This window comes from Salmo salar, chromosome ssa28, assembly GCF_905237065.1.
Source record: "Salmo salar chromosome ssa28, Ssal_v3.1, whole genome shotgun sequence".
Lineage (NCBI taxonomy): Eukaryota > Metazoa > Chordata > Actinopteri > Salmoniformes > Salmonidae > Salmo > Salmo salar.
The window spans coordinates 10,939,531-10,952,789 of NC_059469.1; the positions used below are offsets into that span (position 1 = coordinate 10,939,531).

A 13,259-nucleotide genomic window follows, 5' to 3' on the forward strand; every position below is an offset into this window, starting at 1 on the left:
TCAGAAGCCACTACCAGATTTCTGGATTGGGCTGCGCTCAGAGTATCCTGCCTTGGCAAATCACGCTGTTAAGACACTAATGCCCTTTGCAACCTCGTACCTATGTGAGAGTGGATTCTCGGCCCTCACTAGCATGAAAACTAAATACAGGCACAGACTGTGTGTGGAACATGATTTAAGACTGAGACTCTCTCCAATACAACCCAATATTGCAGAGTTATGAGCATCCTTTCAAGCACACCCTTCTCATTAACCTTCCATTAGTTATTCACAATTTCCGATGAACAAACATGGTTTAATATGCAAGATGGTTAAATAAAGAGCGAAATTATTGATTATTATTATATTATTACTTGTGCCGTGGTCCTATAAGAGCTCTTTGTCACTTCCCACTAGCCGGGTTGTGACAAAAACTCACACTCATTCTTATGTTTAATAAATGTATCGTATAGTGTGTGTGTGGCAGGTATACAATGATGGCAAAAAATGACATTTGAGAGTGCGCTGACACTGGTGCTAGAGGGGGTACGCAGCTGGAGGTTGAATGTTTGAAGTGGTACGTGACTATAAAACGTTTGGGAACCACTGCTATAGAGTACCACAGTATGAGTCATAATACCCATAAAACCTAGCGGTCAAACAAGGAAATGATTCCAATCATTTTTTCACCATGAATATTTCCCATAGAGGATTTAGGAACATTTAGGCTTACCCTGGTGTGACGTTTTGATAACCGTTTAAATCTCTCTAGGATAAGGTGACTTTTATCAATATATTCGCTTGTATTCACCCCCCCCCAAATGAAATGCTAATTAGGTGCTAATGTGGAGAACTACAAAAAACTATAAAGAAATACAAATGCCATGATGATCTGGATGAGACTGCCGATTCGAGGCAAAGGTAAGAATCTCTGTATTAACTATCTGTTAGCTAAATCTTTAAATTAATAAATTGGCACAATTTCTTTAAATGAATAATTCTGTGAACTGTCTTGTGAGAGTTTTAAATTGACACAATACCTGTTAGCAAATGCATCAGCTAGAGATGGCGTGCAGGAGCTTGCAGGGATTTGTAGTCTTGCATGAAGTCTACTTTGATGCTAGTTAGCATTTTTGAATCTGAGAGTAAATAGAGGCGAATATATTGATAAATGTCCCCTTGTCCGAAAGAGATTTACATGGTTATCAAAACTTCACGCCAGGGTAAGCCTACATGAAACACAGCCCTTATTTTAGGGGTTTCTAAAATCCTCTATGTGAAAAATGAATGGTGGAAAAACTATTGGAACCATTTCCCTGTTTTATTGATATGATGACACCTCCACTGTGGGGCTCTATTCTCCATTGACAAGTGGGCCATATTGGGTGGGCACATGCCTAGCATTTTTGTCTTACACACATTCAGACACACACGCATAGATGGCGCTGACAGATATGGCAACTCTGCTTCTAGCTCCTAAGCAACTTTTCAGTATTTAGTTTTTTTGTGTTCTTTTTTACATTATCAGCTCAGACATTCTTTTGTGTTATTACATGCAGCCGAAAATAACTTTTCGATATCAGAGCGGCAGTAACTCACCAGTATTACGACCAGGAATACACCTTTCCTGAATTGGATCCTTTGTTTGTTCCCCCCAGGGCAATTGAACTTATTCCAGAGGCTGCTCCAAAACACTGCCGGAGTGGACTTGTAGTCTGACTCAGGAGGTGTGCACACCATCCACTGCTTCCGAGCATATTACTCGCTAATGTTCAGTCTCTGGATACTAAAGTAGACGAGCTCAGGGCGAGGATCTCCTTCTAGAGAGACATCAGGGATTGTAACATACTCTGTTTCACGGAAACATGGCTCTCTCGGGATATACTGTCCCTGTCCATAGCGCCAACTGGGTTCTCAGTTCATCGTGCAGACAGGAACAAAGATCTCTCAGGGAAGAGGAAAGGTGGGGGTGTATGTTTCATAATTAACTACTCATGGTGTGATTGGACTTTATGCAAATGTTAACAAAGCAAATTTGAGGAAAACGCTACTGAAGTTCTACCAACACATTGACTGTAGTACTCGCTCTGGAAAAACATTGGACCACTTCTACTAAACTTTTTTCGAAATGCCTACAAGGCCCTCCCCCGCCCTCCCATCAGCAAATCTGAACACGACTCCATTTTGCTCATCCCTTCCTATAGGCAGAAACTCAAAAAGGAAGTACCTGTGCTAAGGTCTATTCAATGCTGGTCTGACCAATCGGAGTCCAAGATCGTTTTGATCACGCAGACTGGGATATGTTCCGGGTAGCCTCTGAGAATAACATCAACGAATACATGGATACGGTGACTGAGTTCATCCGGAAGTGTATAGGAGATGTTGTACCCACTGTGACTATTAAAACCTATGCAAACCAGAAACCGTGGATAGATGGCAGAATTCGCGCAAAACTGAAAGCGCGAACCACCGCATTTAACCATGGCAAGGTGACTGGGAATATGGCTGAATACAAACAGTGTAGTTATTCCCTCCGCAAGGCAATCAAACAGGCAAAACGTCAGTACATAGAGAAAGTGGAGTCGCACTTCAACGACTCAGACATGAGACGTATTTGTTAGGGTCTACAGATAATCACGGACTACAATGGGAAAACCAGCCCCATCGAGGACACCGACGTCTTGCTTCTTGACAAGCTAAACACCTTCTTCGCCTGCTTTGAGGATAACACAATGCCACCGACACGGATCACTAACAAGGACTGTGGGCTCTCCTTCTCCGTGGTCGAAGTGAGTAAGACGTGTAAGAGTGTTAACCCTTGCAAGGCTGCCGGCCCAGATGGTATCCCTAGCCGCATCCTCAGAGCATGTACAGACCAGCTGGCTGGAGTGTTTACGGACATATTCAATCTCTCCCTATCCCAGTCTGCTGTCCCCACTCCAAGATGTCCACCATTGTTCCTGTACCCAAGAAAGCAAAGGTAACTGAGCTAAATGACTATCGCCCCATAGCACTCACTTCTGTCATCATGAAGTGATTTGAGAGGCTAGCTAAGGATCATACCTCTACCTTTCCTGACACCCTAGACCCACTTCAGTTTGCTTTCCGGCCCAATAGATCCCCAGACAATGCAATCCCAATCACACTGCACACTGCCCTATCCCATGACTATAGCTCAGCATTCAACACTATAGTACCCTCCAAGCTCATCATTAAGCTCTGGGCCCTGGGTCTGAACACCACCCTGTGCAACTGGGTCCTGGACTTCCTGACGGGCCGCCCCCCAGTTGATGGAGGTAGGAAACAACATCCCCACTTCGCTGATCCTCAATACAGGGGCCCCACAAGGGTGTGTGCTCAGCCCCCTCCTGTACTCCCTGTTCACCCATGACTGCGTGGCCACACATGCCTCCAACTCAATTATCAAGTTTGCAGATGACATAACAGTAGTAGGCCTGATTACCAACAATGACGAGACAGCCTACAGGGTGGAGGTGAGGTCTCTGGGTGAGTTGTGCCAGGAAAATAACCTATTACTCAACGTCAACAAAACAAAGGTGTTGATTGTGGACTTCAGGAAACAGCAGAGGGAGCACGCCCCTATCCACATTGACGGGACCGCAGTGGAGAAAGTGGAAAGCTTCAAGTTTCTCGGTGTACACATCACTGACTATCTGAAATGGTTCACCCACACAGACAGTGTGGTGAAGAAGATTCAACAGCGCTTCTTCAACCCCAGGAGTCTGAAGAAATTTGACTTGGCCCCTAAAACGCTCACAAACTTTTACAGATGCACAATTGAGAGCATCATGTCACGCTGTATCACCGCCTGGTACGCCAACTGCACTGCTCGCAACCACAGGGCTCACCAGTAAATGGTGCGGTCTGCCCAACGCATCACCAGGGTAAACTACCTGCACTCCAGGAAAACCTACAGCACCCAATGTCACAGGAAGGCCAAAAAAGATCATCAAGGACATCAACCACCCGACACCACGGACTGTGCACCCCGTTATCATCCAGAATGCGAGGTCAGTACAGGTGCACCTGTACATCAAAGCTGGGACTGAGAGACTGAAAAATAGTTTCTATCTCAAGGCCATCAGACTTTCACCTGGTTACGCAACCCTGCACCTTAGAGGCTGCTACCCTATATACAGTTGAAGTTGGAAGTTTACATACACCTTAGCCAAATACACTTAAACTTAGTTTTTCACAGTTCCTGACATTTAATCCTGGTAAAATCTCCCTGTCTTATGTCAGTTAGGATCACTACTTCATTTTAACATTGTGAAATATCAGAATAATAGTAGAGAGAAGGATTTATTTCAGCTTTTATTTCTTTCATCACATTCCCAGTGGGTCAGAAGTTTACATACACCCAATTAGTATTTGGTAGCATTGCCTTTAAATGGTTTAACTTGGGTCAAACGTTTCAGGTAGCTTTCCACAAGCTTCCAACAATACGTTGGGTGAATTTTGGCCCATTCCCCCTGGCAGAGCTGGTGTAACTGAGTCAGGTTTGTAGGCCTCCTTGCTTGCACACACTTTTTCAGTTCTGCCAACAAATGTTCTATGGGATTGAGGTCAGGACTTTGTGATGGCCACTCCAATACCTTGACTTTGTTGTCCTTAAGCCATTTTTCCACAACTTTGGAAGTATGCTTGGGGTCATTGTTCATTTGGAAGACCCATTTGTGACCAAGCTTTAACTTCCTGACTGATGTCTTGAGATGTTGCTTCAATATATCCACATAATTTCCCCTCCTCATGATGCCATCTATTTTGTGAAGTGCACCAGTTCCTCCTGCAGCAAAGCATCCGCACAACATGATGCTGCCACCCCCTTGCTTCACGGTTGGGATGGTGTTCTTCAGCTTGCAAGTCTCCCCCTTTTTCCTCCAAACATAATGATGGTCATCATGGTCAAACAGTTCTATTTTTGTTTTATTCAGACCAGAGGACATTTCTCCAAAAAGTACGATCTTTGTCCTCATGTGCAGTTGCAAACCGTAGTCTGGCTTTTTTATGGCAGTTTTGGAGCAGTGGCTTCTTCCTTGCTGAACGGCCTTTCAGGTTATGTCGATATAGGACTCGTTTTGCTGTGGATATAGATACTTTTGTACCTATTTTCTCCAGCATCTTCACAAGGTCCTTTGCTGTTGTTCTGGGATTGATTTGCACTCTTCACACAAAGTACGTTCATCTCTAGGAGACAGAACGCGTCTCCTTCCTGACCGGTATAACGGCTGTGTGGTCCTATGGTGTTTATACTTGCGTACTATTGTTTGTACAGATGAACGTGGTACCTTCAGGCGTTTGGAAATTGCTCCTAAGGATGAACCAGACTTGTGGAGGTCTACAATTTTTTTCCTGAGATTTCTTTTGATTTTCCCATGATGGCAAGCAAAGAGGCACTGCGTTTGAAGGTAGGCCTTGAAATACATCCACAGGTACACCTCCTGGAAAAATGACTTGTGTCATGCACAAAGTAGATATCCTAACCGACTTGCCAAAACTATAGTTTGTTAACAAGACATTTGTGGAGTGGTTGAAAAACGAGTTTTAGTGACTCCAACCTAAGTGTATGTAAACTTCTGACTTCAACTGTACATAGACTTGGAATCACTGGTCACTTTAATAATGGAACACTATTCACTTTAATAATGTTTACATACTGCTTTACTCATATCATGTATATATACTGTATTCTATTGTACTGTAGTTTAGTCAATGCCACTCCGACATTGCTCGATCTGATATTTATATCTTTCTTAAATCCATTATTTTACTTTTAGATTTGTGTGTATCGTTGTGAATTGTTAGATACTCCTGCACTGTTGTTGCTAGGAACACAAGCATTTCGCTACACCCGCAGTAACATCTGCTAAATATGTGTATGTGACCAATGCAATTGGATTTGATTTGATTTGATAAAGCAGCAGCAAACCACAATGTGTAATTCTGCTACAGATCTATCTGAAGAGTCCAAAATGATTCCTGCTGCTGTATCTTCGTCAGTTTTAGTGACTCATTTCACAGACACATATTACCATATGGGAACATACTACAGGGGAGAACAATTCCCCAACACTAAGACAAATGAGCTCCTGATGCGGTTAGAGGAGTTGTTTATGCACAGTAACTGGATAGTTAGGGAGAGAGGAAAAAGGGATAGGATGAATTGAGAGAGAGACCGAGGGAGGGAAGAGATGGTGAGGCAGAGAGAGAGAGAGTGAGAGACAGGAAGAGAGTGAGGGAGGGAGGGATAAGACGCACACCAACTGAGATGAAAGATACATGCGTCCTCTCTATGTCATGCCTTCATTTGGCTATTGAACATAATCGTCAGATTAGAGATGAATTATTGATGTGGTCGAGAACAGTAAGACATCCATATTTAAACTTCTTACTTTAGAGATACACTTATAACTGTCTCTCCCCTTCACCCTTCTCTCTCCCTCCCATGTTCCCCCTACATTTTACTACCTCGTCTTTCTCTACCTCTCTTTTTTTGTCCATCCTCGTTTAACTATTCTCCTTTCCCTCCCTCCTTCCTCACTCTCTCCCTCTCTGCTCCCACTTTCCCCCACCCTCTTTTCATCTCCCCTCCAGTAGTCCCAATAAACGGTCATGTTGACCTGAAGACCAGTCTGACCCCTCCTCTGATTACCCATACTGCTGCCACCCCCATGCCCGTTCCCAAGCTGCCCGCCGTGGGTGACCCTGCCCTGGGCTACGAGTCCCGACGCGGCAGCAATGTCTCCATGGACCTAGCCTCTTACGACAAGTCTCCGGTTAGTATACTATAGTACTACACTATTTTACTATCAAACTACTGTCTCCTCCCAGTGGCTGAAACCCATGTATTAGGCTCTGTGCCCTCTCTTTGCCCACAGAACAACTAAGATATTCAGTCTAACCCAGGGATGGACAACTCATTTTATTTTTTGGGCCCCCAACCCCATAAAAGTTGCCCATCCATGGTCTAACTTGTCTGGATGATGTTCAAGATGACAGCTATGCTGACTAATTATGATTAATATAACCTTTCATCAGCTTAACTCTCTGGACACCTACTGATGCTGTAGCCAAACCCACTGATGCCATAGCTACACTTACTGTTGCCAGTTATGACTGATGCCAGCCCCAGTGTTAACTGGTGCCAGCTATAGTAATGACCACTGAGCATTGAGGATAATCTGATAATTAAGACAAAAACCTGTAGTAACAACATCTAAAGTTCCATATACGGACGTTTTCCATATTCTAAAGTTCCCCAAAGGTTACAAAAGTTCCCTAAAAAATGGATCTGTTCACTTATTTTGTGTTGTTCATACATTCTCTCTTTCTCTCCCCTCTCCCCTCTCCCCCCTCCATCTTGCTCTCTCTCTAGACCAGTGCCCGTAGCACCTCACCTTACACCCCGTGGTGCTCTGCCAGTGGCTGGACCAGCCGTCGATCGAGCTGGAACAGCTTAGGCCGTGCCCCCTCAATCAAACGAACAAGGCTTCAGTCTGGCGAACGGCGGTCGCTCCTCTCCGGCCAGGGAGGGTCCAGTTCGGAGGATGAGGAGGGGGGAGGAGGGGGGACATCGGAGGGGGACGATGCATCCCTGTGTCGTACTAACTCCATGTCCCAGTCCCAGCCCAGACACAGGAGGATGGAGTCGGTGGAGACCAGGGAGTCCATAGACCTGGCCCCTGACACACTGCTACAGGTGAACAGACACACCAGGGGATCTAGAGACCGGCCCCCATAAACACTGCTATGTGTGCTTTAATTAAGCAAACAGACCCTAGGAGGTGTGGTATATGGCCATATATCACAAACCCCAGAGGTGCCTTATTTCTATTATAAATCTGGTTACCAATGTAATTAGAGCAGTACAAATATATGTTTTGTCATACCCATTGTATACTGTCTGATATACCACGGCTATCAGCCAATCAGCATTGAGGACTCGAACCACCCAGTTTTTAATTTTGTTGTGATCATATAGGTAGTCCATTTTAGGCAGTTGTCACTGGATAGAACAGCTTTCTTCAGTGTTTTAAAATGCCTTGAAGTATCTATGAATGACTGTGTTAGCCATGTTTGTAAAACTCTAGGTGCCCTACCTGTATCGCTCAGCCAGTATGCACAGCTCCAGACCCCCCTCGCTAGGAGGCCTGAGAGCCCCAGAACACAGTGACTGTAATGGGAAGGGTACTTCGGCCCCTGGCGGGGCCCTGGCCCCTACACAGCTCTCCCTGGAGGACAACACGGAGGACGACGCAGCAGAGGAGGAGGTGGTCGTGGGTCATTTTGCCAGGCTGTTATGCTGGCTGGACAGGAAACAGCCAGAGTGGTGTCGACAGAGAGATACCTGGTCCCTGTACATATTACCCCCAGACTCCAGGTTAGACACACATACGCACATGCACGCATGCACACAAACACACACATACACTGATAAAAGTGATATAATTACACTATGTGCTCATACTTGCCCATCTGTGCATGCATATCTAACAGTACCCTTGCTGTGCCCCAGTTACAGTGGGCAATAGGGTTTGTCCTGTTCTAAGAGTGACATTGAGGACACAGGCACTGTGTGGTGTCCATTCTGCCTCTCTACAGAGTCGGGTAGTAGAGTTTGGCCTGTGTTGAGAGTGACAAAGAGGACAAAGACTCAGTGTGGCGTCCATTTTGGCTCTATACAGAGCCAGACACCTACCTGTGCTCAGGGTTATATCAGGAGACAGAGGCTCAGTGGGAAGCTGGAGTCCCACAGCTGTTCAATATGGACAGACCTCCATTCACCTCCTCGAGCACTTAATGATAACGCTTAGGTATTTTACTCTGGGGGAATTTCTAATTCCTATCTAGAAAGATATGTTCTACTTAAGCCAACTTGACTAAAGCTTAAGCAGTTGGCTAAGGCAGAAGCACAAGCCTAGCATACAAGCTAAAAACGTTTCAAAGAAGTCAAAATTCTATAATGGGAGTTCACATCAACATCAACTCGTGAATACTGTCATGTGGACGATAGGAAACTCTGACAGTCCAAATATCACAGATGTCAGTAACTGCATACTAGCAAAAGGTCATGGCTATGATGAACATGAGACATTTAGACAGATGCTTTTTATTCATTAATCATCGAGCAATCAAATAAGTTATTACCTGACGGGTGCAGCGTGTGTGTGTGTGTGTGTGTGTGTGTGTGTGTGTGTGTGTGTGTGTGTGTGTGTGTGTCCCCGCCTGCCTGTCTCCCCGTCTCACCATAACATGGAGGATGTAGAACAGACAATCATCATATTGTGGGAGTTAGCATGACATCCCTGGCCCACATGATGGATGAATACATGATGAATGAATACATGATAAATACTTTAGCATTGAGGGCTAGCATGCAGAGATGAGAGGAATGAACTCATCCAGCGTGTAGATAATGATGGGGGTAGTCAGATGCGCACACACAGACTCACACACTCACAGTCTTGTTTAACTAACCTTGTGGGGACACACAATTTATAACCATTCAAAATCCTATTTTCCCTAACCCTTAAACCTAACTCTTACCGTAACCCTAACCTTAACCTCAAAACCTAACTCCTAACCCTAAAACTAACCCTAAACCTAATTCTAACCATAACACTAATTCTACCTTAACCGTAAACCCCCTAGAAATAGCATTTGACCTTTTTTGTTTGACTTCTTGTCCCCACAAGTATAGTTAAACACATCCACACACACGCACACACGCACACACGCACACACGCACACACACACACACACACACACACACACACACACACACACACACACACACACACACACACACACACACTGTCTGTCATCATAAAGGTAGTTTTACTGAAGATGGAGCAGAATACCGATCTAAGGAACACGCTATTGTTCCCTTTTGTACATTATGACAGACATGCTCCATCAGAGTGGGCTTCATGCATGGATTCATTATTTCACTCCTCCCTCTATATCTTCCCTCGTTCTTTACTTGTCTTTTTATCTCCTTCATTCATTTTCCATTCCCCTTTCTTTCCATTTGAAGCTATGGCCGTTTCTTGTCAGTTAGTGAAGCTTAGACTTAATTAATTACCACTTCAGCTGTGGTTCATTGAATTACTATGCATGAGGAAAGGGCTTGGATTTAATGTGGATCTATCATCATTATCTTTGAGTGTGCGTCAGGTAGCAGACCGGTTAGAGCGTTGGGCCATTAACCGAATGTTCACTAGTTTGAATCCATGATCCTACAATGTGAAAAATCAGCCTGTGTGCCCTTGAGCAAGGCACTTAACCCTAATTGCTCCAGGGTCATGGGGTCACGGCAGACCCTGGCCGTGACCCCACTCTCCGCGGGTGTCTCAGGGGGAGTTGGGAATATGCAAATAACACATTTCCAGTACGTGTGGGAAATAGGACAAATATACAGTTGAAGTTGGAAGTTTACATACACCTTAGCCAAATACATTTAATCTCAGTTTTTCACAATTCCTGACATTTAAACCTAGTAAAAATTCAGTTAGGATCACCACTTTATTTTAAGAATGTGAAATGTCAGATTAATAGTAGAGAGAATGCTTTATTTAGAGAGAATGCTTTATTTCAGCTTTTATTTCTTTCATCACATTCCCAGTGGGTCAGAAGTTCACATACACTCAATTAGTATTTGGTAGCATTGCCTTTAAATTGTTTGACTTGGGTCAAACATTTCAGGTAGTCTTCCACAATAAGTTGGGTGAATTTTGTCCCTTTCCTCCTGACAGAGCTGGTGTAACCGAGTCGGGTTTGTAGGACTCCTTGCTCGCATACACTTTTTCAGTTCTGCCCACAAATCTTCTGAAGGATTGAGGTCAGGACTTTGTGATGTCCACTCCAATACCTTGACTTTGTTGTCTTTAAGCCATTTTGCCACAACTTTGGAAGTATGCTTGGGGTCATTGTCCATTTGGAAGACCCATTTGCGACCAAGCTTTAACTTCCTGACTGATGTCTTGAGATGTGGCTTCAATATATCCAGAAAATTTCCCCCCTCATGATGCCATCTATTTTGTGAAGTGCACCAGTTCCTCCTGCAGCAAAGCACCCCCACAACATGATGCTGCCACCCCGTGCTTCATGGTTGGGATGGTGTCCTTCGGCTTGCAAGCCTTCCCCTTTTTCCTCCAAACATAATGATGGTCATTATGGTCAAACAGTTCTATTTTTGTTTCATCAGACCAGAGGACATTTCTCCAAAAAGTATGATCTTTGTCCCCATGTGCAGTTGCAAACCGCAGTCTGGCTTTTTTTTATGGCAGTTTTGGAGCAGTGGCTTCTTCCTTGCTGAGCGGCCTTTCAGGTTATGTTGATATAGGACTCGTTTTACTGTGGATGTAGATACTCTTGTACCTGTTTCTTCCAGCATCTTCACAAGGTCCTTTGCTGTTGTTCTGGGATTTATTTGCACTTTTCGCACCAAAGTCTAGGAGACAGAACGCATCTCCTTCCTGAGCGGTATGATGGCTGCGTGGTCCCATGGTGTTTATACTTGCGTACTATTGTTTGTACAGATGAACGTGGTACCTTCAGGCGTTTGGCATTTGATCCCAAGGATGAACCAGACTTGTGGAGGTCTACAATTTTTTTTTCTGAGGTCTTGGCTGACTTTTTTTTCATTTTCCCATGATGTCAAGCAAAGAGGCACTGAGTTTGAAGGTAGGCCTTGAAATACATCCACAGGTACACCTCCAATTTACTCAAGTGATGTCAATTAGCCTATCAGAAGCTTCTAAAGCCATGACATCATTTTCTGGAATTTTCCAAGCTGTTCAAAGGCACAGTGAACTTAATGTATGTACACGTCTGACCCACTGGAATTGTGACACAGTGAATTATAAGTGAAATAATCTGTCTGTAAACAATTGTTGGAAAAATTACTTGTGTCATGCACAAAGTAGATGCCCTAACCGACTTGGCAAAACTATAGTTTGTTAACAAGAAATTTGTGGAGTAGTTGAAAAACGAGTTTTAATGACTCCAACCTAAATGTATGTAAACTTCCGACTTCAACTGTAAGTCCCCGCCTATTTATTTAATGTGCAATATGCTTCATTAATTAATACTTCATAGAATACAAGGGCGTGTGTCTGAATAATGTTATACACTGTGATGTTGTATTTTGCACATGCTTAACATCTCTCATCATATGGTTTCCAATTATCGTAATTTTTATTCTATGAATGATAAATTGTGTGTGTTTTCCAGGTTTCGGATGGCGTGCAATAAGATAATAACCCACAAGATGTTTGACCACATCGTTCTGGTCATCATCTTCCTCAACTGCATCACCATCGCCATGGAGAGGCCGAGGATAGACCCATACAGCGTGGTGAGTGACCACACACATCACCCGGCATGCACGCAGACACACACGCACACACAGGTAGACGCACACACAGGTAGACATACACACACACACACTCACAATATACACAATATACCTGGCTCTCTTCCTTACCCCATCTGTTATACTGTCCAACCCAAAGCCCTTTGATAATTAAAGATGCAACATCATCCAGCCTTATGCAGAACGGGAATAAACACACTAATTAACACGGTTTGATATTCTCGTTGATGTAGCGAATGCTCCTGCACCCGTAATAATTGGTGTCCAGTCTCTGTGGACTCTCTCTGTAGCGGCCTTGTTTTCTGTCTTTAACACAGATGAGACAGCGGTTGTGGTAATTGATTCAATTATCTCCCTGCCTGCTGGTCTATTCTGTATAGAGATAATACTGGGGAAAATACATGTTTAACTAATGTGGATAAAGCCCTCAAGGTTTATTTTGGGAGGATGAAATGAGTGTGAGGATCAAATGAGTGTGAGGATCAAATGAGGGGGAACATGAGAAAAAAAGGAAATGACAGAGGATATCGAGAGGATGTCTGAAACACTCACATACACACACACACACACACACACACACACACACACACACACACACACACACACACACACACACACACTCTCTCACACACATGCACGATCACTTTCACATACACAGACTGTCACACATGTACACCCATTTGACACACACAAACCACACACAACTCTAATCAGGGGAAACCATTAAGATGCACATACATTTCTCATTTTGTGCTGCAGCTGTAATTCCCAACCCCTGTAATGAGGTGATTATTGAAATTGGATGGAAATGTGTATGGAGATTGGGTTGCCTGGCAGTGACCTCCCCACAGTAGCTAGCAGGCCACACACTCAGTAAGCACAC

At 44.1% G+C, this 13,259-nt stretch overlaps 1 protein-coding gene across 6 annotated transcripts in view; it reads left to right on the forward strand.

Annotated features, from left to right (window-relative positions):
- cacna1g (calcium channel, voltage-dependent, T type, alpha 1G subunit) overlaps positions 1-13,259 on the forward strand; it is a 203,109-nt gene that overhangs the window by 102,529 nt on the left and 87,321 nt on the right. For all 6 annotated transcript variants that reach the window (XM_045710400.1, XM_045710399.1, XM_045710395.1 and 3 more), the window contains exons 14-17: positions 6,598-6,776; positions 7,376-7,699; positions 8,091-8,380; positions 12,235-12,358. In XM_045710400.1, the coding sequence (XP_045566356.1) occupies positions 6,598-6,776; positions 7,376-7,699; positions 8,091-8,380; positions 12,235-12,358 (917 nt within the window). The remainder of the gene's footprint in view (positions 1-6,597; positions 6,777-7,375; positions 7,700-8,090; positions 8,381-12,234; positions 12,359-13,259) is intronic.